The sequence below is a fragment of the Anser cygnoides genome, chromosome 18, assembly GCF_040182565.1.
Source record: "Anser cygnoides isolate HZ-2024a breed goose chromosome 18, Taihu_goose_T2T_genome, whole genome shotgun sequence".
NCBI classification, from domain to species: domain Eukaryota; kingdom Metazoa; phylum Chordata; class Aves; order Anseriformes; family Anatidae; genus Anser; species Anser cygnoides.
The window spans coordinates 4,600,390-4,625,796 of NC_089890.1; the positions used below are offsets into that span (position 1 = coordinate 4,600,390).

A 25,407-nucleotide genomic window follows, 5' to 3' on the forward strand; every position below is an offset into this window, starting at 1 on the left:
TAAAGTTAACATTAAAAATGAGGCACGAAAAAACAAAGCTCATTGATAATTTCTTGCACCCAAGAAGGCCTTAACAGATAATCTACATCTGGTAAATGAGCAAAATGTGTCTCATGTGTGACAATTATTTTTAAACGTGCTAATATGCAAGCTGTTGTGAGTTATTTAAAGCTTCCTGGATGGAAAGCATCCTGCTGTATCTGTGGAAATCTGCTTTTTTACTAGGAGAGAGGAACAGGTGCAATCGACTTGGGATGAAACTGGTTTGCAGTGCCGAATGGTTTATTCTAAAACACTGAAAACTGCAAGAGCCTGATGAGCTAGGATGTTTGGTGGGAGTACACTGAGTAAGATTGCCTCTGTCATCCAAGGTTGTAAAATATGATTTAGATACCACATAAATGCTTTACATATTGTAATTAACTAGCCTTGCAAACTTTTTCTCATCCATTTGTCACAGGAACTTAATTTAAACTGTAAAATACCATTTGTTGTGATCACTTTTTGGCAGGAAAATTTTGTTCTTGGGTTTGTAAATCTCCTATTTGCTGTTTTTTTGGCAAGGCCAGGGCGAGGGAGGGCTAGGAGGAAATTCCTTCCCGGTCCAGAGCATTGCAGGGGGTGTTTGGTGGACAGCGAGGGTGTGGGAGCAAGGGCTGGGGCTGGTGGGCAGGGGTTTTTGCTCTGTGTTTGCTTCTATTGCATTATTCTGCCTTGGCCATGCCTGGAGGCAGGAGGGCAGGTTTACAGGCTAGGAAACTGGTGTCTGGTGAGACGACTTCTGTGCCTGCCACGTTGGATCCTGCTCACGTTCCCCTGTCACCGACAGCAGTATTGGACCTTGGCAAGGCTAGTCGAGGGAATGTCTTGAAAGAGCTGATTGATTAGTCTGAAGGCACTGGGTTGTAGCAGGAAATATTGAATTCAGCTCCTGAGCAAGATGATCATGCAGGATAGATTTTCATGGTCTTTCCGGGCCAGCGTGAGCTGGCTGTGACTGCTGGAAGGCCGCAGGAGCCTGGGCAGTCACGGATAACACGGCTGCCCTGCTGGGGGCCGGCCACAGTGTCGGTGCTGTCACACGGGCCTGCTCTGCACATAGAATCATTAAGGTTGGAAAAGGCCTCCAAGATCATCTGGTCCAACCATCCCCCCTAACACCACCATCACCCACTAAACCATGTCCCCTAAGCACCACGTCCAACCTTCCTTGAACACCCCCAGGGACAGTGACTCCACCACCTCCCTGGGCAACCCGTCCCAACACCTGACTGCTCTTCCTGAGAAGAAATGTCTCCTCATTTCCAACCTGAACCTCCCCTGGCACAACTTGAGGCCATTCCCTCTAGTCCTATCACTAGTTATGTGTGAGAAGAGGCCGACCCCCAGCTCCCCACACCTTCCTTTCAGGTACCTGTAGAGAGCGATGAGGCCTCCTCTGAACCTCCTCCAGCCTAAACACCCCCAGTTCCCCCAGCTGATCCTCACAGGACTTGTGCTCCAGGCCCTTCACCAGCTTCGTAGGCCCTGCACAGGCCCCGCAAGCAGGAGCTCTGCACAGGAGGATTTCTCCTGCTGACAGTGTGGTGCTCAGCACCAGAAAGGGCAACAAGGTAGGTTTCAGGTGGAGGTAGATGTCCAATTTACGAGACTGCCTTGGAAGGTTGACTGTTCAGCATGTTTTTAAACCGAGAAATGGTTATGGAGATGCTCGGGTGTCCTTGCATGGGCAGTTGGCACATCCGAACACAGCAGCCACGTTGTACCAAGTCCCTTTTAAAGTCCCTTTTATCCCAGAAGGGGCCAGCGCTTTCCACTCTGAAACCTTTTAGCTAGCTGCTAGCTGGGAATCTCAGCCCCACTGCTTTTATGTGCATTGTTCCAGCAGTGCTGTGGCTGTTTAACATTAATGTTTGTTCTCAAAAATAGCTTTTTTAAGCCACAGTCAGGGCTTTGCCTTATCTTCCCGTCCCCTTGCAACTGAAACACATGAAACACGTCTGCGTGTGCCACGTGCAGAGTGCTGCAGTTACAGCTTGGGGACTGAGGAAAACTAGAGCTTTCTTAGTTGTCTCTGGTTTTCTTTTGCTATGCCTAAAGCCTTTGTATGTTTTAAGTAAATGTTTGGCATTGGATGCTTCTTCAGTGAGAATACTGGTTAATGCTCTTGGAGGATACTTATTTTGTTTGTCCTTAACTCAGGAAAGAGGGAAACAGTCCTTTTTTTCCCTCCTCTTGCCTTCCCCAGAGAATTTGCAGTTTGATCCTTTTGAGGTCAATGGGCTGTGTGAAAATCCAGGCTTTTAAGTTAGTCACAAGTTAAACTCCTCCATTAAATACTGGTTGTGACAGTTCCTGGCCAAGACTGTCATGTCCGCAGCTTTGGAGGGCTCAGTGGGTTATCCAAATCTTTTATAATTCTGATTATAACGTGTCAGGGTACGATAGAAAGCTCGTGTATACCTAGCAATATGTATGGAATTGCTGTTGCTTCTGCACTGCCTGCTGCAAACTTGCTGTACGGAGCAGGGAGCGCCATGGTCATCAGCCTTTTTCTCCTCTAACTATCATAATTTGTCCTTTTGAATAACTTTCTGGTGTGTTCCTAACTTGGACTCTGCCTGCCAAACCGTTATCAAACAGATCTGTAGCTTACAGGCTCATAAATGGTAAAACGCAAAGAGCAAATGCGGCAGAGGAATGAAAGCAAGCCCTTTCAAAACTGAGTGCTGCGCTGTTGGAGCCCTTCTCTCCATCCCACACCCAACGTAAACACAAAAATAGGGGAGCTGTGGGAGTAGAAATGGGGATAGATTAGCACTTGCTTCGTGGCTTCGCATGCTGTTAGTTTTCTTTTCACAAAAGCTTTGACAGTAATTGGAAGAGACTTTTGCTGTGGTGCTGTGGGTGCCCTGCCCTGTAGAAATAAACGACAAGTTATTCCCCTATAACCAATAGACCTGTTAGCTGCAGCGTGCTGTGTTTTCTTGTTTTTTAACATGTAACAAATGGCACATGGCTGAGGAATTTATTTCATAGTCTGACTATTTCTTAAAATTCAAAAAAAAACTTGTTTAGAGTTTCCCATATTCTTGGCATATGTTTTTTTACCCCAGCTTTCCTGGTAGCATTTGTCATTAATGCAGTGTGTGATCCATGTGATTGTGGTCTCAAAGGCCTTGGTAGGTGAGAATTTTTAGAAGTGCAATTATTTTTTTGCCATATCCCTGTGGTTGTAGAATAGTCTTAATGCTAAGGATTACATACTGCGAGCTGCTGTTTTATAATGTATTCCTTTACTGAATCAAATTTGCTGGCAGGTCAGGTTATCCAGTAGCCTTGCTGCTGTAGTGTGTATGCCAGAGGGGAGATATCAGCGCTCTGAAATGCCAGTAGCCTGTGTGGTGTGATGCCACCTGTATATTTTTGTCTCCTGGACTTCCAAGAGCAGTGAAATGATGATAGCGCTAAAGCTCCTGATGCTTCTTCAGTCCTAAAAATAAGTTTGAGTTGCAAAAACTTGTCATTTTCTAAGGTTCTCTGTGTGTGTATTTATATTCCCTTTATTTATTTATATATACATAAAAAGGGAAAGAGAAGCACTTGTCAGGCTGGTGGCATACTTCATGTTGATAAAACCGTGCCCCTTAAAAAAAAATGATAGGTGGGGAAAATCCATCTTTGTGTCTTTGGTAAGCATTTAAACTTCTCACCACGTCTGTTAAAATGTGTAGGGAGAACTGCTGCAGCTCAGGTACCGTCCTGGGTCAGGAGACTGTTACTGTCCTATGTGCTCCGGGCCAACCAGTTAACTTGGTGCCTCTCTTCTCTAAGCTGAAAGTACCCAAGGGAGCTTGGAAGGTTATCAGCTTTCCCCTGCAGGCTGCTTTGGCATCAGCTGCCAAACGTGAGCCTTCAGACCCCCTTTGGGGTGCTGCAGGGTGAGTACACCCCCATGTTCTTGCTCCTCTGCTGGTGGCGGTGGGTGACTGCTGGTTTCAGTGTCTTCTTATGAGAATGTGTTTGTGTGATATCTTTTTTCACTCACAAAGCCACCTCCAGCCAGCTTCCTAAAACACATGGGACTAAGAAAAGCATTTCTCATTGCATAAGAATCGAGTGCCTTCCTATTAACAGTGGTGTGTTATTTTCTTACCCTGAATTTAGGTCGTGCCTTTGTCTCTTCAACATTGCAGACATAATTGCCACATCACTGCAAAGGCTTGTTTCTCTGGGGCTTTTGTCTTCCACAACTGCAGTGAATCAAAGACATCTCGGTCCATTCCCCTCCATCCAGCTCACCAGGACGGTGACCAAGGAGAGCTGCTGTTCCGACCTACGTGGCTACCCCGTGCTAGGTTTTCAATAAGAAAACTTCAATAAGAAGACAGTGGCTGAATTGGCAGGGGTTAATCCATTGCTTGCCATTTAAAACAGTCAGGCTTGCATGTCTTGTCCTTTACTGAAAAGGGTAAAGGTAGGTTGTATAACCCAGCCAGCTTGCTCTCCTTTTTAGCTTCTAAAAAAGGGAGGTGAGCACATCTGGCAATTAGCAACACATCTCAGTTACTGCAGTGAGCACGTTTACTGTCTGAGAGAAATTTTGACCACTTATACTGAATGGCATTTTGTGTAATCATTCTAGATAAGAAAGAAATAAACAAAACTGCCAGAAAACCACAGGGTCAGCACTACAGTTAGTTATTGTTTGTTCTCTTCTCCCACGTGGACTGATAATGAGCCTTTCTGCCTCATTTAGTTATATGGTTGATAGATATATGTGGGAGTGTATGTATGTATCTACTATCCTTGCTTGAATAGACTTCACTTGTATTTATTTTTTGTACTATTTTATGGCCTTCTTTTTTGTTTTTACTGAACTTAAGGAGTGGTGGGAGCTTTCTCTTCTGAACTGGACTGGAGTTTGGTAGCTGGGACCCTTGGGTGTTCTGCTATTTCTGTCCGTTTGTGAAGCGCTGATGACACTCAGCTCTTTCGCAGGGCTGTCGTGAACACAGCAGGCTTGGTTTTGGCACTGAGAAAATACAGAGAACCACCTGTGAGATTCCTGGTAACAGTATTGCCGTGGCAGCTTCCAAAATGGCCAAACCCAATTCAAATTGCTGCTGGTCTGTGATGTGAGGGTAAAATGTGTGCAGCTGGTGCCTTTATCGCCTATAAAAGACACATCATGAACACGTTAAGGATAAATGAGGGGACTGTGAGAAATGACAGGGGTTAATAATGTTCTGCTACAAAGGGTTTGTACTACGGGGGTGGCTTGGCTCCTCCTAATGCGTTCTGCGTGTGGTCTTGCTCTTCAGAAGCCTTGGTGAGGAGGCAGGAATTGCCGCTTTGTGTATGACCAGTGCCTCTTCTAGTGGGCACGTGGACAGGTCCCAACTGCTTCCGAGAAGGCTGTAAGAAAGCAGACAGGGGTCCGAGTGTGATGTGTATAGTGGGGATGGTTTTTCTTTACTGCTGCTCAGCCAGGAGAGGGCTTGTGTCGTTGAGCACAAGCTTGTAAAATGCTAAGTTTTTTTTTTAAATGCATGTGAATGGAAACATCTTGCATGAATGCAGTTTTCCTGCACACGTTTTTCTTGCATTCATGCATGCACACACTAAACCCTCTGTTTCACAGAACAGAAAATGGGTAGATTTTGTGGCTATTTTTTGTTTCTAAAGGATCTTTCTGGATTACTAGCACTGTCACAGTGCGCCACCAAGTAACAGCAGCTGGTTTTCAGAAGTGACTAGCAATGGGAAGAGTCTCATTCTGGGAGATGGCTTGAAAAATCCGCTGAACAGCCTCATTCTTGGAAAACATTGAGTATCTGGGCTCCCAAAAAGCAGGCTAGCGTGATGCTCAAGTGAAATGGCATGTGGTGTCTGGAAACCTTGGAAGCAGGTGGGAGGTGAGAAATGAACATTCACTTCCAAATGCGTAGAAGTTCACGTCTCTAATGCATCTCCCTTCATCTGCATTGTGTCTGTTTGTTAGGGAAGATAAGGGAGGTGAACTGCAAAGAGAGAGCTGTTTCTTTGTGATTTCAAGGGATCACAAAGTGATCCTGGGAACCTGTGTCACTTTGGGTCCTTCCTTATTTCTGCATAGCGCCTATACTCTTAGCCCCTTTTACGTTAGGTGATAAAGCACATGTTTTCAGGAGAAGCTTCTGGAGCTCATGAAAGCGATTCATTTTGAGCGTTTAAAACCCTTTTTGTGACTCCTGCCAGGGACTATTCTGCAGGGAGCTGTTCCGTGACCTTTCAGCCTGTGGTTCGGCATTTCTCGGGAGGGAGCACTGACAGCACATCGGACGAGTTTGTTGCTGAAAGGCCACGACTGAAGGCTGTTATTTTCCAAGATGGTGTGGCAGCTTCGTGGTCCTGCTTGCTAGATGGTTTCCCTGAGTGCATTTACTGGTTAAGCAATCTCCTGGTGACATCTAGGATCCTTCTTCAGGTGCTGATAAGTGCGGGGAGCGAAGCACAGTGGTTGTGCCTCTGTCTAAAGAGGGATATCGGTGCCTCTCCTGTTCTGGCTTGAACTTGCTGCAATGGGGTGGCATCGGTGCGAGGAGTGGGCAGTGCGCTTTCTTGGTGCCTCTACCATTGGGCTGGGGTTGAAGAACTGGGTTTTAGTTTTGGTTCTGCCCCTGAGTCTTCTGGCTGACTCCACTTGAGTCAGCTCTTCTCCCTGTGGTTTAACTTCCTCTGTTTAACTGCGCAGTTTGCTCTGGAAAAATAGGCTGTGTGAGAGCTGCACGTTAACAACTGCATCTAAGATCAGAGGAGTCACCGAGTGTGGGATAAATACGATCACCTTAAACTACAGCGTAGGACATTATAATTATTAGTGTCACGTCTGCTCTCCAACCGAGATGTTCTTAAGCCCAATTTTATTTCAACCAACAAGCAGATCTCTTATTTTACTTTTATTCGTTCAAATGAGAAAAGTTGTTCACGCTTGATACTAAATTATCACTGGGTTAAAGAAACAATCATGAAACACAGGAGTGCGTTGAGTACAGCAATAGCAATGTTTTAATTACATGGAAATCAAAACATATTTTCTCTTTGCTTGAATCTAATATAGGGGTTGGAGGTATGAAAGCTGTGAGTGTGACAAAACTACTAAAGAGGGGGTAGCACCAGCCAGGGTTCTCGGATGCCTGGGTATTTTGACTTCCCAGTTTGCGACACAGAAGGGATGGATGTTCAGCAGGTTTTTTCCTTTCTTTTTAAATCATTGCCAGGCTTGGTTCTTACTGAGAAGCAGGTCTTGTTTAGGGTCTCTCTGTCAGTCCATCCGTTGAATCTCAGGTCTCCAGAGCTCCTTGTTCCTTTGGATGCCTTTGATTTCTTTCCAGCTCTTTTCCTCACTGGCGTGCAGCGCTCTCGCCACTGCTGACTGGCGTGCTTCCTTGTGCTCTTGCCTCTGGTCCTCTGCTCGTCTCCTGAGTAAATCCTGCAGTACCACCAGGGTTGCTTAAAAGACCCCCTGTCTGTGCTTTTCCCCCATTTGCAGTGTGAATGCTTTTGTAATTGCCAAAGAGATGGTGCCTTGAGGTTTATGACCCTGCCCGAGCCTTTCAGAATGAATTATGGCCTTTCATTTACTGCGAGGGTCACGTTCGCTTTGTAATTGCACCGAAGTGACTTTCCACTACATTTGGTACATGCATGCAGACATGCCATAATTTGTTCTGTAGGACGCAGCCTCCCCATAATTACAAGGAATATGTAAGCTCGCCTGCCTCGAACATGGAATTAGGGCTCTCCCTCTCTCATTAAATCAACATAAATCTTTTGACGTAGTCTTGTTGGTTTTTCCCTTCTTTTCTCCCCCAAGTAATGAACAGGGGTAGTTTGTTAGTGAAAGCTTGCTCTGTTTGGATAATTCTCTACGTTGGCCACACTGGTGCAAGCTGGAGGTAAGCTCATATAGCTGCATGGCATTGCTCTGGTGTAACACAAACACAAGCACTGGAATTATCTGGTGGGGGCCTCGTGCTCGGTGTCTTGTCCCTCCAGCAGATCCTTTAATACTGAAAGCTGCCGTGGGTGCCTGTGGGATAATTGGGCTTTGAGAAACACATAACCCTCCATCACAGGAGCCTGGAGTGTGCTGGATGGGGAGCACAGACCTTCCTGAGCCCTTCAGGCAGTGGGTTTGACTGCCTACAACATTGTATGGTCTTAATGCTCTCAAAAATCTAGGGATTTCTTCTCTTCTCTCACCTTGAATTCTTCAACAAAGAGTTCCCTAAAAATGCTCCAAAGTGCGGGAACCACGTGGCCAGTTTTTAGCCTCCTGCTATATGCTTTTCAGGTTCCTTCCTTTGTGTCTATGGGGTATCTGCAGGCCAGGTTTGGTATCACCAGTCTGATTTTTTTTCTTGAGATCGTTTAGACTTTTGATCTCAAGGGCGTTTTCAATAAAGCATTTCACAAACTGCTCGGTTGTTGTCTGTAGGGTGGCTTCAGTTGCAGTGTGTGCTTAAAAAAGGGCAGCCCTTGCTTCCTTTGGTTGAGATTAATTCTTGGTACAATTCCCAATGACTTTTGGTATTTATACCTGCATTCAATTTTGGTCTGCATGGTGGCAGCTAGGGCAGTAATTTGTCTTTGTATGTGGGTAGAATTTGCTCACTAACTCCATGCTGTTAGGAAAACGTTCCCTTTAAATCTTCTAAACTATTTTGCGCCAATCCTCATTAGAGTATTCTCTGTGTTTCTGTCATTTGCTTTTGTCCATTGCTGAATTAATCTTGTACCTACGAACCTTAGAACAGGGATGCTGGAACAGGAAAGGACAGGTGAGAAGATTGCAGATTACTGTTGGTTTTCCACTGGCTACCCTTTTTCATTTCTGTGTTAACGTATGGGCTTAATGAGTGAGCTTGACTGCAGGGCAAGGCTGAGTGCTGCTCCGAACAGCGTCTGGGGTTCCTTTGAAAAGCAGCATTTGCTAATCTGCCAGCTTTTATTTTTGTTTATTTGTGCCTACTGCGTTTGTCAGGGCACAGTAAAGGGCAGAGTCATGCAAAGAGCTGCCTGAAGACTTGCGGGGGCTAAATTGGTGTGCTCAGACCAGATATGAAAGCATGTTTTGGATAGCAATGCCTGAATCTAGAAGCAGCACGATCCCTTCCCACCCCTTTGACCTCCTCTTTTAAATACGTGTGTTCAACCAGCAATCACGACCCTCTCTGCTGAGGACTGACTCCATCAGGGTCTAGAGGGTGCTTTCTAAGAGGGTGCTGATATATACATGTTGGTGGGGTTACGCAGTGTCTGTAACACAGCATTCCCCAGGTGCTGTGCTTAGTTGTTTGCTTCAGTGGGGTATTTGCATTGCTAACACCTTCCCTAGAGAGCACGGAGTTTCACGCCTTCATTTCCCTTTCTCTTTCAGGCCCAGGCCTGTCTGCTTCTCCAGAAGGTTCTGCTGCTTCGTGAGCTGAAGCTCTCCATGACCGAGGAGGAGTGGGAGGAATTGATCAGAGAGAGCATCAGCCAAGTGACGGAGGTAACAAGCTTCAACATGTTCAGCGTACGGAGAGCACCTGATGGATGCTGCTTTCGCTGATGTGGAGCGTGGTCTCGGAGCTGGAGTCTGAGGCTGTGCTCCACTGGGGTTGTGCCTGCTCACCCCAGGTTTCAGTCGTGTCCACTGGGATTACAGCATTCTTGTAGCTCTGCTATTTCGATGTGTTTTTACAGAGCGCAGGAAGGTGCCTGGTACAGCTTAGTGCTTGTGGATGGAGCCTAGAGACGGAGGGACAGAGATTTAGGGAATACACTCGGGTCAGTTTTAGGTTGCTTTAAAAATAAGTTTTGAGACGAAAGGTATTGTGAACGTTGACTTAAACTACAGGGCTAAAGAGAGAGCTGAGGTTTGCTAGGCTTCTGGCTCCTGGTGCATTGCAGACCTTCTGGACCAGACTCCTTTGCTGATATTATTTACCAGGGAAACCTTTATATACATTGGCAAGCAGTGCATGTAGAAAAAACAAACAGTGATACAGAAATTGCAGGGCTCCTGAAGCAGTGGCAGGCGTGGATTGTACCTGAAGACAGCTTTTGGGTGCAGCTGTTCTGTGGGAGGTGATCTGTGAGAGAGGAGATTGAAGGATGCCATCCAATTAGCTGCTTGGGGATTGAGGGAGGGGAACCAAACAGCCAAATTAATGTTATGGTGTGGTGACTAAACGCCATGACATGGGAGATTCCAGTCCTGGTGTTCATACGTAACTGTAGTATTGGCCTCTTCCTAAGTGTAGCTTTCATTCCTATTTCCTTAAATGCTGGTTACCTGGTGATTTAGGGCATTCCAGCTTACCGTATGGGAACAGAACAATTAGCTTTGTTTTCTTTTGAGGAGGGACAAATCTAAGCAAGTTTAAATCAAGGAATTCAGAGGTGGTGTTTACAATACTTGATGAGGCAGGTAATCCTGGGCTTCATTAAATGCTTGTATTTAATGGTGACATCAGGAATCCAATGGGTGGAGTTAGGTATGGTTTTAATTTTTATTAGGTATGGTTTTATTTTCCAGCTACACAAAACATGCCACTCCTCCCAGCTTGGTCACCTCCATGTTTCTCTGCAGCAGCTAAATGCCTGCAGCGCTCAGAGTGATTCACTGGGAAACCACAAACGTTTACAATGCCTTTATGCTATCCTTGTCAGGGAAAGTTTAGCATCTTGCAACCCCTCCAATATTTTAATGAGCTTTGCTACCAAAGCTTCCTCAGCGCCTCTCATTTCTGTGGTCATTTGTGTTTAAAGAAAAATTCCTGGGAAATAGTGTCAGTTTGTTTGGGCTGTCCGAGGTGTACCCTGTGGGCAGCAGGCCTCCTACACTATTAGCTGCTAGTGGCACACGGGTGCTGCTTCTCTTTTTGGCTGTTCTCAAAAAGCTCTGACATAACATTTTTCCATTTCTATTTGCTCTGTAGGTGGATGTATATGCATTTTTTTCCCTCCCTTCCTCCTGCTCTGCTTTTGCAGCAGCACAGTGCTGGTATGGCTCCTTGGAGCTGGATCAGCTGCTCCTCTTTAAATGTTGCTGCAATTTGTAGGGATCAAAGACCTTATATTCCATACAACAGCTTTAACTCATGGCCAAAGGCTGACACTTGTGCTGTAAAGCTTTCTAGAGCTGCAGAAGGTATTCTGTGTCTTTTTGCACATTTGCACTGAAACGCACACCTGAGTATAGCTGTGAAAACATGCAGCAGCTTTATTGTGTAGTAGAACAATATTCATATCATGACCTATCTCTTTTGGACATGGTAAAAATCCCACTTAGAAGTCACAGTGAAATCTGGAGGCTGGAAATTGGGAAATTTTGAAGTTTATTAGAATTTGTCAAAGGGAGTGAGTAATCCACCATTAAAATAACTTGCTGAGGAGTTATTTACTCCTAATAACTTTATTAGCTCTGAACTTCCAGGTGGAAATTGTGTGTTTGTCTGAAGGAGGAGCTGCAGGTCAGACGGAAGTTACAGGCTTGGTGCTGAAATTATGGGGAGGATAGGAAATCCCAAATGATGAAATTTTATTGTTCTACCTCTAGTTAAAAGATCTGCATTTGCTGTCAATGGCCTTTCCTGCCGCCATATTTCACAAAGAGCTGGTTTAAGAAGAAAAAATGATGATGCAGGATTTTATACCCCTCTTTGGCACAGTGAGCCAGTGAAACAGCCTGGGAGGGCCAACTCTGTGACTGACGACACTGACGTGCACTTGTAATTCAAGCAGTGGCATTGTCCTCAAGGAAGCTGCCCCCAAAGGCTTTCCTCCTTCACTCTCTGTCCTTGGTCAGGTTTGTAGCTATGGGGCTGCTGGCTCTCGAAGTGCAGGATTGTCATTGCGGGTGTAAGGCTGTGTGAGAGGACAGGATGCTACCTCCCGGTGTCTGCTTTCTGTCCTGTGTCGCCTCAGTGCGTGCACTGCATACCTACAGACCGCCTGGTGAGGAGCCTGGCATGGTTTGGGGCAGTGATACGTGCTGGAACTGGGAATGAAGCAACGTGAGAAGACTGCAGCCTTGGATATCGTTGAATTATCTGTGCAAAAGCAAGAGGCAGATGAGGGAGAATCAACAGCCAGGAGCTTTAAATGAAGAGACAGCTTCCTGAAATAGCAGCTCCGGCTGCTGTGGGGCAATGGCTCTTGTGCTTACATAAGCTAATGTGACCTTATTTGTTCCCAAGATGCTTAAGCATGCTTATAAAACAGATATCACAGTCATGAGGGATTCATGTCTGCCATCTCCTTGCTGTCAGCAAGGCAAATCTTGATATCCTTGCACTTGCTTTGGGGTTGACTTGTTCTTAGGAGAGCCCTACTTGCTCTTGGTGATCTTGGCTTCTGCTGGGTCTTCTGGGCAGAAATCATCATCCACAGGCCCTGGGACTGCCCCGTGAGCTGCTTTTATTGAACAGCAGGCCATGGTGAGGAGGCAGAGAGAGAGCTCTGGCACGGTTTTGGCCTCCTATGTCCTCAACGGGCAGCTTTACACCAAGCAGAAGCTTTTGACGGCTGGTCAAGTTTATTCTAATGCTGGGAGTCTAGACAACTCGGTTGTGTACAGTACAAAGAAGTGCTGTTGCCTCATGCTGTAAATGACAGAGCTCACCTGAGATGCTGTAGCATCTGAGAGAGACTCCTTCCTCTTCGAGACAGCTTTGTTCTTTTATCAGCAGGTCTCAAAGCGCTTTACAAAGGAAATTCTAACCAGTGAGTTGTTGATGTAATGAAGGAAGTATTTTGCAGAAATCCAAGAGCTGAAGTGTTTAGCTACAGTTGTTCTCCCTGTTTTACAGATGACATACTTGGCCGGGAGGCGAGCCAAGAATCTAGCTTTGATCTCCTGGGACATCCCAGAGACCCTCTCTCTGCTTGGACGATCTGACTGTTTCTTAACTTGGCTTCAGAAGAGCTTTGTGTTGGGCACCAGTCCCCGTCCCCGTGTTATCTCCGGAAGGAAGCTGGTGGCTGTGGGTTCAGGCTGCCCAGAGTCAGTGGCAGGACCAGGGAGGCCCAAATTCCCCATATCCTGTAGGGAACAGTCACAGTTTTGGTGAGGGATCTCTCTGCTAGGGTTCACACACCGTCTTTTTGACTTTATCGTGCTGCTCTCAGTTTGGTTTTTCATCTCTCCTGGTTGTCATTCTGGGCACGTTTTGGTGTTTGTCCCCCTTGTTAGGTATATTTCTGTTTTCTTTCTGATAGGTTATAAAATTGCTGTCTTGTCTTGAGAGTGATCTTGAAGCCGTGCCAATTTTTAGTAACTCGGTGACAGATTTGGGGCAGGAAGCTCCGGGATCTGAATACAGAATTTCATTACCTTTTTATGTCATCCCTTTCCCAGGGACTGCCTTGCCCTCCTGAACCGAGGTGCTTCGTGTAACTCCCAACTTAACACTGAAACTCCCAGTTACACTGTGAAAGTCAGGGGGAAGTGGAAAAGGATTTGAGGAATTTGCCACAAAAAGCATGTTTTCGTGGCTGGGCAGCTTCAAAACAAAACGGCTGTCAGAAAAGCTGTTGGTAAAGCTGCTTTCTCTGGCTTGTACACAGCAGTTTCCTGAGGGTTTCCTTTGTCTGACTTGTGCAGTAAGTACGTGATAGGAAGGGCCCAACTTCACTGTTTTCTTTTTTCTTTCACTTGTTTTGTCAGTGTTGTATCCTGCATAAAGGACAGGAAGAGCAGAGCAGAGAGCGTTCAGCTTGGTTGGTTGGTCCCGAAGTGGAATCAGGGCATCCTGGAGTGTAAAAACACCCACAGAACCCAGTACCCAGCTTCGGTGCCAGACCAAAGCTGTTTTTCTGTAGAAAGGAGTGAGTGTAGACCAGCAGGGGGTTACATGGCCTGGGTGAGGAGTCGGTATAGATAACCCTCTTTTTTGTTTTTTTTTTTTTTTATTCATAGATAAACCTCTTTTCCAGGACTCATAGTTTGGAAGTTATTCTATGCTCCCTGCAGACTTCTATCGTATGGCATTAGAGGGTTTTGTTGACGTTGTGTGGTTCAGCAAGGGATTTAAAGTAAGTAGCTGGAGCCACTCAGCATGTGAGGAAGGAGAGAGGGTTATACTGTACAGCCTCCTGCCCTTCATTTCTGAAGGGCATCACATTTGATTACTGGTGTCTTAATTTGTATGGAGATAAATTATTAACAGTGACTTCATCAAATCTCTAAGAAAGCCATTCTTCTTTTTTTTTTTTCTTGAAGATTGCCTGAACTTTTATCTGTCCATCCTTATAAATTCTTAATTCATTGCCCTTTCTCAGCCTCTCAGCTTGTAAAATGAGGCCAGTCGTGATTTAACTGATATCTTTGACGTGCTTTCAGAGTACTGGATGTCTCTGCAGAGAATTCATTCTCCTCTGTTCCCTCCGCTGTCCTGTATGGTTTTTCCCTGCTGCATTTGCATGCGGTCTATGGAGAAAATGATCAGATCTTTAAACTTGGGAAAGCGTTGGCATTTTCTGTAAGAATGTCATCTTGATTTCTGGGCTCCTCCCTCTAATAACAGCCAAAATAAACATTGCAGAAAAGGACCTTTAATTGCACCCTTCAGCATGTGGGTCTGCTTAGTCCCCTACTCTCTCTCTGTCTACTTTCAGTCTTCAGAAGCTTTAGTGAGAGGGAACCAAGGGAGGAGGGATTGTTGATGCTTTTTTTTCCTCCATTCCTCCTCTCGGCAGCAGCTCTTCAAGTGGGTGGTGTGAGAACCTCTCCCTGTGTGTATGTGCTTGTGCAAACTGTGTGCATTGGCGTGAAAAGTGGATCTTGCTCTGTGGATAGATGGAAAGCCCACTCTTCCCTCCTCCCCAGCTCGTCTTCCATTACTTAGCCCTAAATTTGAGCGGGGGTTCAGTGAACACGGTCACGAAGGAAGTGTTTGGAGATGGCACATCTGGGTTTCAAGAAGTTCCTGGCCGATTCCTGGCTCTGCCGTGGTCTGTGTGACTCAGTGCTTAGCCTCCTGAGCCTCCGCAAAATGGTGGGAATAAGGCTGGCATGCCTCTCGGGAGCAATGGGGGGGTAATTGCAGGTGAGACGGGGTGCTTACATCAGATAATGACAGGAGCTACGAGCGTGCCGAATGCTAAAATCCTTCATTTGCTTTTCAGTTTGTTATTAGCTCGGTTTGTTACTGCTCTGAACAGCAAAGGAGGACTGTTCCCCTCCCACACCTCTCAGCTTACCTGCCTGTTGATGTGGGAAATCTTGCGCTTCGGCTCAGGTAATGGGCACGTACTTGTAGGGCCCCAAACCTGCTTACTGGGGCCCTCGGAGTGTGGCTCCGCCACGGGGAGCCGAGCCACGGCAGCAGCAAAACATCAGGTCGTGTCTGCTCAGGGACCTTGTGAGCAGCACGGAGCAAAGAACAAAGCTTCAGCTTTCACAGCCAGCGTGGAAGCGGTCAGCAAAGCGAGCTCGGGCTTCTTGAGCGCTATCTGAGCGTGACCACGGACGTTCAGCGGGGCGGAAACTTGGCTGAGCTGTTCGCTGCTGGAGAAGAGAGCTTAGGGCAGCAGCCCCGGGCTGTGCCAGGGGGTGCGAGGCCGTGCGGGGCGGGTGGAGGTGCGTGTTTTGCAGGAGGCTCCTGGCACTGCGTTCGGCCGTGAATCTGCACATTTATCCGTCAGCGTCAGGTCTGTTTGGGGGAGGAGGGGGAAGGATGGAGATAGCGTGGCGGGTGGAAAGAATGCAGGTTGGCCTGGCTTCGCCGGCTCACGGAGCGCACAGATCTGTCAGGCTGAGCCCACGGAGGGGAAGGGCTGTTTGTTTTGAACAATGAAGCAGGCTGAAGGACGTGCTGGGAATGCATAAATACTACACGGTGTTCAAACTTCCAGCTGGATGTGCTCTGCTCTTGGTAGCAGGGTGCTCGTCCAGACGCTGAGGTACTGCTGTGCCTTGTAAGTCGGGGCTGAGCGTGTCCCCGCTGTGGTACCTGTGAAAGGGAAGAGGAGCAGGAGGCTGAGGTTGCAGGCGGCTGCGATTGTGGAGACTTCCAGAAACACTGCTTTGCTCCCTGTAACAGCTTATTGCCATTTCCCTGCAGGGAAAGCTGGGCAGTGGCTGGGATGCTGACTTTGGCTCCAGATGCACACGCAGCACTTTTTGCTCTGTTGCAGGTTTCAGTGGGGTCCTGGGCTTAGGCTGAAATCCTGCCTGGGAATCTGAGGCATGGAGCTACGTGGTTAATGCCCCTTTCTAGCTGCCAGCCCCCTGACCTACTTCTGTGAGTGAATTACTGCAGGTACTCACCTCCTGTGCTCTAACAAACTTGTTTTACGCAGCCCTTGTGGAGGTGGAGTAATGCTGGGAACCGCAGTGAGAGGTGGAGTGAAGGCTGGATCCTGAAATAGCTGGGATAACAGGCCTTAGAAGTAAAAGAAATACTGATCGATAGGTTGCTGAGGATGTGCTGTTCTTGTAGAAATCCTAGAAGCAGAGGACTCTGGATCCAGGAGTGCCATCCACCAGCCGCAGCCAGAGGCCCCTGGAAGCAGCGTGTTTGGCACAGCAAGCCCACAGCTCTCTGCCAGCCGAATCCACGCAGGGCGAGGCAGGAACCGTGTTGCCACATTGGCTCACGATGAGGTGGGAGTTCCAGCTGTGAAAACTGCCTCCCTATTTTTTCCTTTTGGAAAGCGACCTGCCCAGATACGCTGACAGCCGAGATGTGCAGGCACGATTAACCGCCACAGGTATTACCGAGCTGGAACTGGAACCAGGATTCCCTGAAGTTGGGCCTGGCTGTTACTGAAGGAGCAGAGTAACAAAGGCAGAAATGGCAGAAAAATAACATGATCAGCAAGGGGTGAAGCGTGGCTCGTGAGAGAGAACAAGCCACGTGCTCCCTGCTCTTAGTGTTAGGTGACTGCGTTATGCCACTCCTAACGCTTTTAGAGGGCTGGGGAAGGCAGAGTTGGGTGCCTTTGCAAACAGCACGTGGCAGAGAATCACAGAACAGGCAGTCTGACAAGCTTGTCTGGGTTTTCACTGGACCCTTCATCACCTGTAGCAGAGCTGGAAGCAAAGCCACTGCTTTGTGCCTCAGTTTTGCCATGTAAACTGGAGATACGTTGTGCAGGGCTTTTGCAATCCAGTCGGTGTGTGAGGCTCTCCGAAGGATGCTGCAGATAACTGAAATGCTGCTTTTCTTTTTAAGGCGTGTTTGCCACGTGTTGCAGTCTGCCATCTGTTACATAATGGTTCTCGCTTTATTTTTATGTTTGCATTTTACATGTTCCCCAAATGAAATTATTGTAGGCCCGTAAAATGGCTGACCTAGGCACTCGGGGTGGCAGTGCTAACTTCAGCTTTCAGATCGCTGGGTGAGGGACCCAAGTAACCTGCTTTGCAAACCCCCAGCGTACAGACAACGCTTGGTACCGTATGTAGCAAGAATTTAGGACAAATACTTGGGAAAGCTGCTTTTGAGGTTTGGACTCAGCGTGGAAGAGACTTGGGATTTCATTCCTTGGGAGCAGTCCCCAAGGGTTGCCAGCAGCCCCGCTCAAAGTCAGTTTCCTTTATGCGATCGGAGCGTAACATCCTAACACAAACCCCAAACGCTCGGCTGTGTGCTCTCCCTGCTATGGGAGGAAGGGAGTGAAGCAAGGCGTGACAGCAGATAGCATCTCACATAGCAAGTAATGGGGAAGTTCTGAGTGGTGATGAGATCGGGATAAGGGCACTGAGCTGAGCAGGAACAGGGCTCAAGACTTTAAGGAGGCAGAACTGTCTGAACCGTACCACACACAGAGGAGCTGGCATTTCTGTGCTCGTTGGAGTAAATTTCTTTTATGCCCTTTGAAGCAGAAGGGAAGGGGAAGGGAGAGAAATTGAGAAACAGCAACACTTTTCTGCATCCAGCTTCCTTAAAGCAATACATAGCAGTTCTGGACCAGAGAAGATTGTGCATTCTGTATTTCTTAACTATCTGCTGCTTTTTTGTTGCTCCTCTGGCTTCTCCATCCACCCCCCACCGTTGTTTTCCTTGTTCCTTCCTGGTCTTTGAGAGCTGTTTAAAAGCGATCCATGTTAGTAGGGAGTTACTTGTTTGCAGAGCACCTAAATTGTACTGGATTGCCTCTGGCTGTTTGTGCTGGTGTAACCATGCCTCAGTTTCCAGACTCATGCAAAACCCGTCCTTTACTTTCGATGTTTAGTCTCACTGCAGTGATGTCAGTAGCCCCGTGGTATCTCCCACCTCCAGCAGGGAAGCCACGCTTTGCCTTCTGCAGCTCTGCAGGAGTTTGGTCGGGCACCCAGACCAGTCAGTGCACGTCCCAGTTTCCCAAGCACCTGACAACTGCTGTGGACTTGCAGCGTCAACCCCTCAAGTGCTGTTCAGAGATCTGTCGATTGACTTCAGCAGGGTATGTTTCAAAGCCTTCAAAACATCAGGGCACTGCCGTGAGAAAGGGATGGCAGCAAGGACAGACAGCCAAGCCTGCACGATTTAAATGCAGTTATCCGCATCGCTTATCTGCAGTGAAAATGCAATTTATTAGGAACACCTTCTTAATTCTTAAGTTTGGTATATGAAAAAGATGAAATGATAGTTGGTTTCTCTGTGGCTCCTCCTCACAGTATGGTTCTGCTTCCTCTTGCTCCTGTCCTGAAGTGCTGACAGCCTGTACTGATTTTCTCTTGCTGTGACTTAGCAAAATAGAGAGCTGGACTTCAACAGCCTCTCTGAAAGCTGCTTGAACCAGCAATGACTGTTAGCCTGCCGGTATCCTCTTTTTCTAACATCGCAAAGATTTTTTTAATGCAAATCAGTCTTTGTTTTCGTAACTGATTTGCTGATTATTCCTGCTATTTACTGTGTAGGTGCAATACACGGAGGGTGCATGGCCCGGTACGTCCTACATGTGATGGGTATTTTAATTGCACACCCCAATATTTGTTCCTTGTTTCACCTGAGAGACTTTTGAGCCGTTGAATTGTGTGACCTTGCAGGTTAATGACATCTGTGGTGTAGGGTTGCAGCTCGTCTGTCTATCAGGAGGCAGTGATTATCAGCGAGGTACTGACGGTCAGATGAAGTTGCCACTTGAATTCCAGCCAGCAAACCGTGGTGGCTTTCTAACACAGAGCTCGCGTGTCCTGGTCAGGAGATAACTGTGTTTTCGTTATTTAAAAGAGACACTCCCAGGGGCTGGAATCCTGCGCAGACAGTACATAATTTGACTTGCAGGCCGCTATTCCTGCAGAGGCATTACGTGTTTTTTCTGCTCAAAGTGTTGCTAGGCTCTTGCTGGCCATCGTTATTTGCTGTTGGGGGGTCATTGCTCAACAGCCTCGCTTTGGGGAATGAATTCCTCACTCCTCTCAGTGTCTGCATGGATTTTACTTTATTTGCCTGCTTTATGCTGCCATAGCTGGAGAACCGTTTCCTCAAAGCCCTGAAAATGCCTTCCAGTGAAAGCTGCAGCTGCTCTAAGGGAGAGGTGGCACCTCCCAGCACACCTCCACCTCCGGACCACCGGGTACAGGTTTGGTGCAGCACCTTATCACCTGAGGGTGCTCCGACTGGGGTAAACCTTGCCCTTTACCAGTTTGGCACGCTCACACTCCAGGCAGAGGCAGCTTGGCCACAAGCAGAGCCTCCTGCAGACACGGGCTGCCGCTGGGCACACCGCTGGCGATGGCACGCTTGTCCCCACAAATCCTACTCGTGTTAGTGTACCCGTACCAGCTGCGGGGCTTGCTGTGGTTGTGCATTCACACAGCAGTGCAGCAGGGAGGATAACGACCACGTAAGCAGGGCTGCGAGGACCAGCTGCAGGCAGAGGATCAGCACCCCGGAGCCCCTGGGTGGCCGCTCTGATCCAGCTGCCTTTTCATGGCTCTTTGCTGCACTTCTCCACTTGTAAATAACTCTGGCTTTTATTTGACCTGTCTCAGGAGTGATTTTCCTCTAAGCCAGACCTTTCAGTGTCTCAGAAAGCCTGCAGCACATAAAGGTAACACAAAGAGATGAGATTTTCTCCATCCTTTTCAGCGGATTTAAGCTTGATTGACAAGCCCTGTTTTAGTGCTGGCAACTGGGATTTCCCAGGCGTGAGTGTTAATGGGTTTCTACATTAGCGCCTTGCGTGCAAATCCCAGCTTCTGCAGCTGAGTTGCTGTTGTCCCTCAGGTGAGTCTGTTGTCTGCCAGTCTTCTGGCCTTTCCATACGGGGGTTATTGTCTTCCCTCTTTTTCTCCAGGAGCCAGCAACCTGTCGCCAGTTTTGCTTTAGCTTAGAGATGAGGGGGAGCAGCAGGGTGGTGCCTTTGTGATACACTTGCTCTTATTTTGTCCAGCTGTTTTTTAATTAAGCTGGGCTACAGCAGCTTCCACCTCATACCCTCCCGAGCATTTCCAGAGTTTGGTGGGCTTTGTCGTTCCAGAGTTATTTTGGTGACAGGTTAATCCTGCAAACCCCTACCTATTTCCTGCTTTCTTCTCAGAAGCGTGATTTGTTTCCCCATTTAATGTATGTTCCTCTTCCATCTGTCCCTTTAATTTGCAGAGTTTGAAAATGGTTGACGAGCTTAGGGTGAAGGCCGAGAAAGACAAAGTTGCCAAGAGCTTGGAGCTGTTGAACCTCCTCCTCAAAACCGTGATGCAGCAGGTGAGAGCGTGACCCGATCCTGCGTGGCTTTGACTCCTTGACACACTGACCCCTTGCCAAAAGGCTGTACCATCAAGGTCTCTGGCAGCTGTCAGGCTTGGATTTTACCTTGTGACTCCTTCGTCACTACATCCCTTCCCCTGGAGGGAATGCCTGGCTGGATTTGAGTACAGAAAAGCCCTCCGGTCTGAAGGAGCGATCCGTAGCTCTTGAGAGCTGATCTCCAAGAACTTCCTGGAGGGTTTGTGCAGTGTTCTGCAAACATTTGTGACATCTCCTTTCTTATCCGGAGAAATACAGCCTAGGGTACAGTGGGGGTGAGCTGGGTTTTGTCCCAGGTGATCGCTCTCTCCTCTTCACTGAACCCCAGAGACTGATTACCAGAAACTGAGACTTACGCAGAAGCTTTGTGAGCTGGAATGAGGCATTGTTCAGCTCTAAAGAAAAATGGCATTTTGAACATGAGGAGATTTTCTATAGGTGACAAAATAAGTTTCCAACATGGTTTTATTTACGAGAGCAAAATAACACAAGCAGCATAATTGCTGAAGCCCAGTTTCCTACTGATAAGCTCACACCACAGCCCACTTCTTTGTGGAGACCTAATAGGAAAGTGGGTGGGGAGAGAGATTATTTCCAGGGTTCTTGGAGGACCTGAATAGCCTCCGAGACACCCCTTTCCGTCTGGTTGTACTGAAATTGTCCAGTGGGTCACAGAAGCTGTTAGAGGCAGTCAGAAGCAGCATGATTGTGTTCTTTAGAAACCAGACTGAAAACGCTTCTGCTTTTCTTTAGGATAGGTGCGTAGTGCATCATCTTCGTCCCCCCTTTCCTAGTCACGGGATGAAAAGGACAAAGGACTAAAGGACCTTTCAGTCCCTTTCATGCCAGTACAATTCTAGCTTAGACTCGTGTCTGTCATGCTAGAGATCCAGTTTTCAAGCAAACCCTGTATGTAGTGGGTGTAACTCACCAGTTTTTGCCCCCAACTTGAAGTGTTGTTGTGGATGGGCTCAGGGCAGTGGCCTAGAGAAGCCTGGTGGTTTGCTTGTCCCTGACACGGTTTTGTCCTAAGGATGGGCCTGTGCTCTGCTGCTGTGAGTGCCCCTTCCGAGTTCACCCTGCACGTTGTCAGTGTGCACTTGCCTCTTGCAGAAGCTGCACGTGGAGCTGATGGAGTTGGACAAAGTGCTGGTAGCTCTGAACCAGCAGGAAGGCATCGGGAAGTCAGCACGCCTCGACTCTCTCTACTGGAATGCCATGCGATGGCTGAACCACACGTACGTACGGCTGGCACCTGGGCTTCTCGGCTCGCCCGCGGGGCTGCCTGCCTGTCCTGCTTGGCTTCTTTGATGTGGGGAAGTAGGAAGAGAAGGGAAATCAAGGCACAGAGCTCAGACTGGGGTTTGACTTAAACGGAGCTCCTGGGGTGGTGAGGTTGAAACACTTTTTGAAACACTGTTTTGCTTGGTGCTAGGCTCATTGCTCAGGTGTGTGCATGCTGAGGATCGGTCCTTTTTTGGAAGAGGATTGCGAGGCATGTCTGGTATCTGATCTGCTCTTGCCAGCAGATGTAAGACAGTTGCTTACCCAAGGACAGAGCACCTGCTTTCAGCAGCTCTGAGCGGTGGCCTGGTGTAAGAGCCACCGCCAACGGTGCAGAGGATTTCTGGGCTGGGCTGAGTCACTCAGCTCCTACCGCAGCAGTGTGGGTTGATCCTGCAGATGTGAGCCTGGAGGGAACGAGTAGCTGTCACGGGAAGCAAGCGAATACCAGAGAGACCCTGCCGAGGACCTTCTGCCCCCCCCAGTGATTTTTGGGCTCCTCAGTGCCTGGATCCCCAACCAGGTTGCCTTGCAGCTTTGAAGGCCAGGAGCATTTAGTCTTCATGCTTCAACGCTCCCGTGTTAAACGGCACCTGGATTTGACTTTTACTCCAGGAGAAAAAGAAGGGCAAGATCTTTTTTTCCTTCCTGTCAGTAGCTTGCGGTTGGAATTTTTGCTTCCTCTTCCTCCTGGCAGCATTTAGCGATGTGCACAGCGTTGGATAATTGCTGGGTGGCTCTGCTGACGACTGGGAGTCGCAGCCCCAGCATGTGGGTGGCCTGGTCTGCAGCATCTCAGCCCAGTAAGAGGTTCTGGGGGAAATGCACGTGGCTCACTGTGAGAGGGCTCACAGGCAGGGAGGAATTGCACAAGGCAGCTGAAACTGTTGTTGTGGCCCCTCCTAATGCCTCAAACAGTCTGGCAGGGCACGGTGGCCTCACCCAGCTCTGTGGCACAGCCCCGGTCCCTTTAGCAGTCCCACACAGGTCGCTTGGCACCGTGCTGCTGGGTTTGGCCCAGGGGTAAGGCCTGGGGTAGCAGCAAGGAGAGACTGCGAAGGGGATTGCTGAGGGTCTAGTGGGCGCGAAACACTGAGTTTTGTGTGCTGCCTGAGGAAAGGCTGGGGTTTGAGGGCACAGCCTGCTGCCGCTGTTGGTGCCACCTTGCTGTGAGACCCCGGGATCTTTGTGCGGGTGAGCTGGACCAGACCTACAGCAGGTGTGGTTTGTACCCAGCACCCTGGTGGAGGTGCTGAGAGGCAAACGCTCACAGCGTGTTGTCAGGATGTTGTTTTTTTTTCCACCCTGGACTGACACGGCATGAAAAGCTCTCCAGAAAGGCTGCGGGGTTGCAGCCTGGTTCCTTTTCAGGATGCCTTTCTGGGGACTGAGCTGGTGCAGAGCGATGTAGCCGGGATGGTGGTGGAGCTAACTGACGTGTCAGAGAGCGGCAGCAGCACCGGGTGCCTTGCATGCAAACAGAGGCTGCCTGGGTGAGACTGGAAGGGTTTGTGGGGGGTTCTTGCTGCAAGACCTCTTGGGACTGTCAGCAAACAGAGGCCTTGCTGGGGCTGTCACCCTGGACAGACAGACAGAAAGCATCTCAGTAGCCTTGCCTGAGGCCCTGGGCGGTTTCGTTTGGGAAGGTGGGGTAAGTACAGCATTATCTCAGAGGGACAGGGTCTTGAGGGATTCTTCCTCAAGCCTCTGTGTGCCTGGTCCAGCCCCCGCAGCTCAGTTCCCCAGCCCCGCTGCAGGCTGCGGACCCCCTCCAGGATAACAACGCTCATCCTCGCAGCATGCCTCTGCTTCCTTCTGCTTCTGCCTGTTCGCAGCCTGCCTGGAGCATGCATCGTGGTGCTTCCTGGCCGTAAGCTTGAGTTACTGTTGATTTTTGGTGTTCTCTCTGCAGGAAGCCCAAGAAAGAGAAAACAGCCAATAAACCCGCGCAGGCAGCGGAGCCGCTTAAGCGGAAGAAGAAAGGCTTCCTCCCAGAGACCAAGAAACGCAAGAATCGCAAGAAAGTCGTCCAGGAGAACGGAGTAGCACCAGGAGGTAATGAAGGTGGAGAGCCAGCAGCCCCAGAGGAGCAAGCCCTGGGAACAGAGAGCCCTGAGCAAAAGCAAGGCCTCGTGCCTGGTGGCAAGAAACACAAGAATCGGAACAGAGGGGTCAGGGAGAACGGGGCGGCAGCGGCGGGCAGCAAGGGTGGAGCTGTGAACGGTGGAGATGCCATCATGGACAAAAAGAAGAAGAAGAAGAGGAATAGAAAAAGAAAAGGTGATGCAGGTAATGAAGCTGAGCAGGTTCCAGCTGCAAAGAAAGCCAAAGGGAGTGCCAGCCAGGAGACTCCGCAGAAGCAAGACAAAGCCAAGAAGAAAAGGAAAGAGAAAAAAGCTCCAGCGCTGCAGGAGTAAAACTTCATGGACTCACTCAGGCCTGGCATGGCTGATGTGACTCAGAGGACTGTTTCAGCATCTTTTATAACTATATTTTTATGCCCTCCTTGAATTTAAATAAAACTGCCATAATGCTGAGCTCTAAAGCTGTAGGTCTGGCTTGTGTGGGAGGCACGGGGAGCTTCAGGAGGCCGCGTCCTCTCTGGGCTCTGGCAGGCGCCCCCTCTCTCTCCTCTGGCAGTACCAAACAGCCTGTGCTCCGGAGCACAGCCTCCTTTTTTTCCCTTGATTTCCCCAAGGCAAAAGCGAGAGGCTAGCTTGGATTCCCTGGGGAGATGCGGTAGGTGTGCTGGCACTGCTGAGTCGTGTGGTCAAGCCCTGTAGGAGGTTCAGAAGTGATGCCTACAGGGACGCTTCTGTCCTGGCCAGGCCCAGCAGTGCTTGCAGCTTTTCCAGTCTGGGAGATGCTGAATACCTGACATGCCTGGGGGTTAAATGGGTTTGCACTTGCATATTCTGAGGTTAAACATATCCAATTTTGGCCACTTGGGTGTCACCAGTAACTACCATGAGCTCACCTCTTTGCCTTCTCCTGCACAGCCCTTTGCTGGAAGGGTGATGGCCCCTGTGACAGCACAGGGACAGCAATAACGCAGCGAAGCAATGGAAATGGTTAATTGATCTGTTGGGCTGCCAGGCCTGCAGCACAGCCACGCACGCACCTGTTACCAGCAGGCGTGCAGCAATCTGCGAAGTCTGTTCTTCACCATGCTGGGCTCTTGTTTCTTGCTGGGAGCTGGGTCTCAAAGCATTTGAAACCCCACCGTGGTTGCCTCTAAAGCCTCTTCCCTCCTTGCTTCGCCCCCACCTTGCTCCGGGAGGAATGCATCAGCGGCTGGCCCTGTCTCCTGTCCCGGTATCGGACGTCCCTGCCCTCCTCCTGGTGCAGAGCAGCTCAGCTGTGGCTCCGGGCAGAGGAAGGCTCTGGAGCAGGGCTGCTCCCGCTGTGCCTT

The 25,407-nt window shown here is 48.6% G+C and overlaps 1 protein-coding gene across 1 annotated transcript in view; it reads left to right on the forward strand.

The window, feature by feature from the left end:
* The window catches only part of MYBBP1A (MYB binding protein 1a), a 59,723-nt gene extending 35,183 nt beyond the window's left edge, over window positions 1–24,540 (forward strand). Inside the window, exons 24-27 of the mRNA XM_048067905.2 lie at window positions 9,425–9,538; window positions 20,568–20,669; window positions 21,825–21,949; window positions 23,908–24,540. Coding sequence (XP_047923862.2) covers window positions 9,425–9,538; window positions 20,568–20,669; window positions 21,825–21,949; window positions 23,908–24,412 — 846 coding nt within the window. The 3' untranslated portion in view covers window positions 24,413–24,540. The remainder of the gene's footprint in view (window positions 1–9,424; window positions 9,539–20,567; window positions 20,670–21,824; window positions 21,950–23,907) is intronic.
* Window positions 24,541–25,407: the final 867 nt, after the last annotated feature.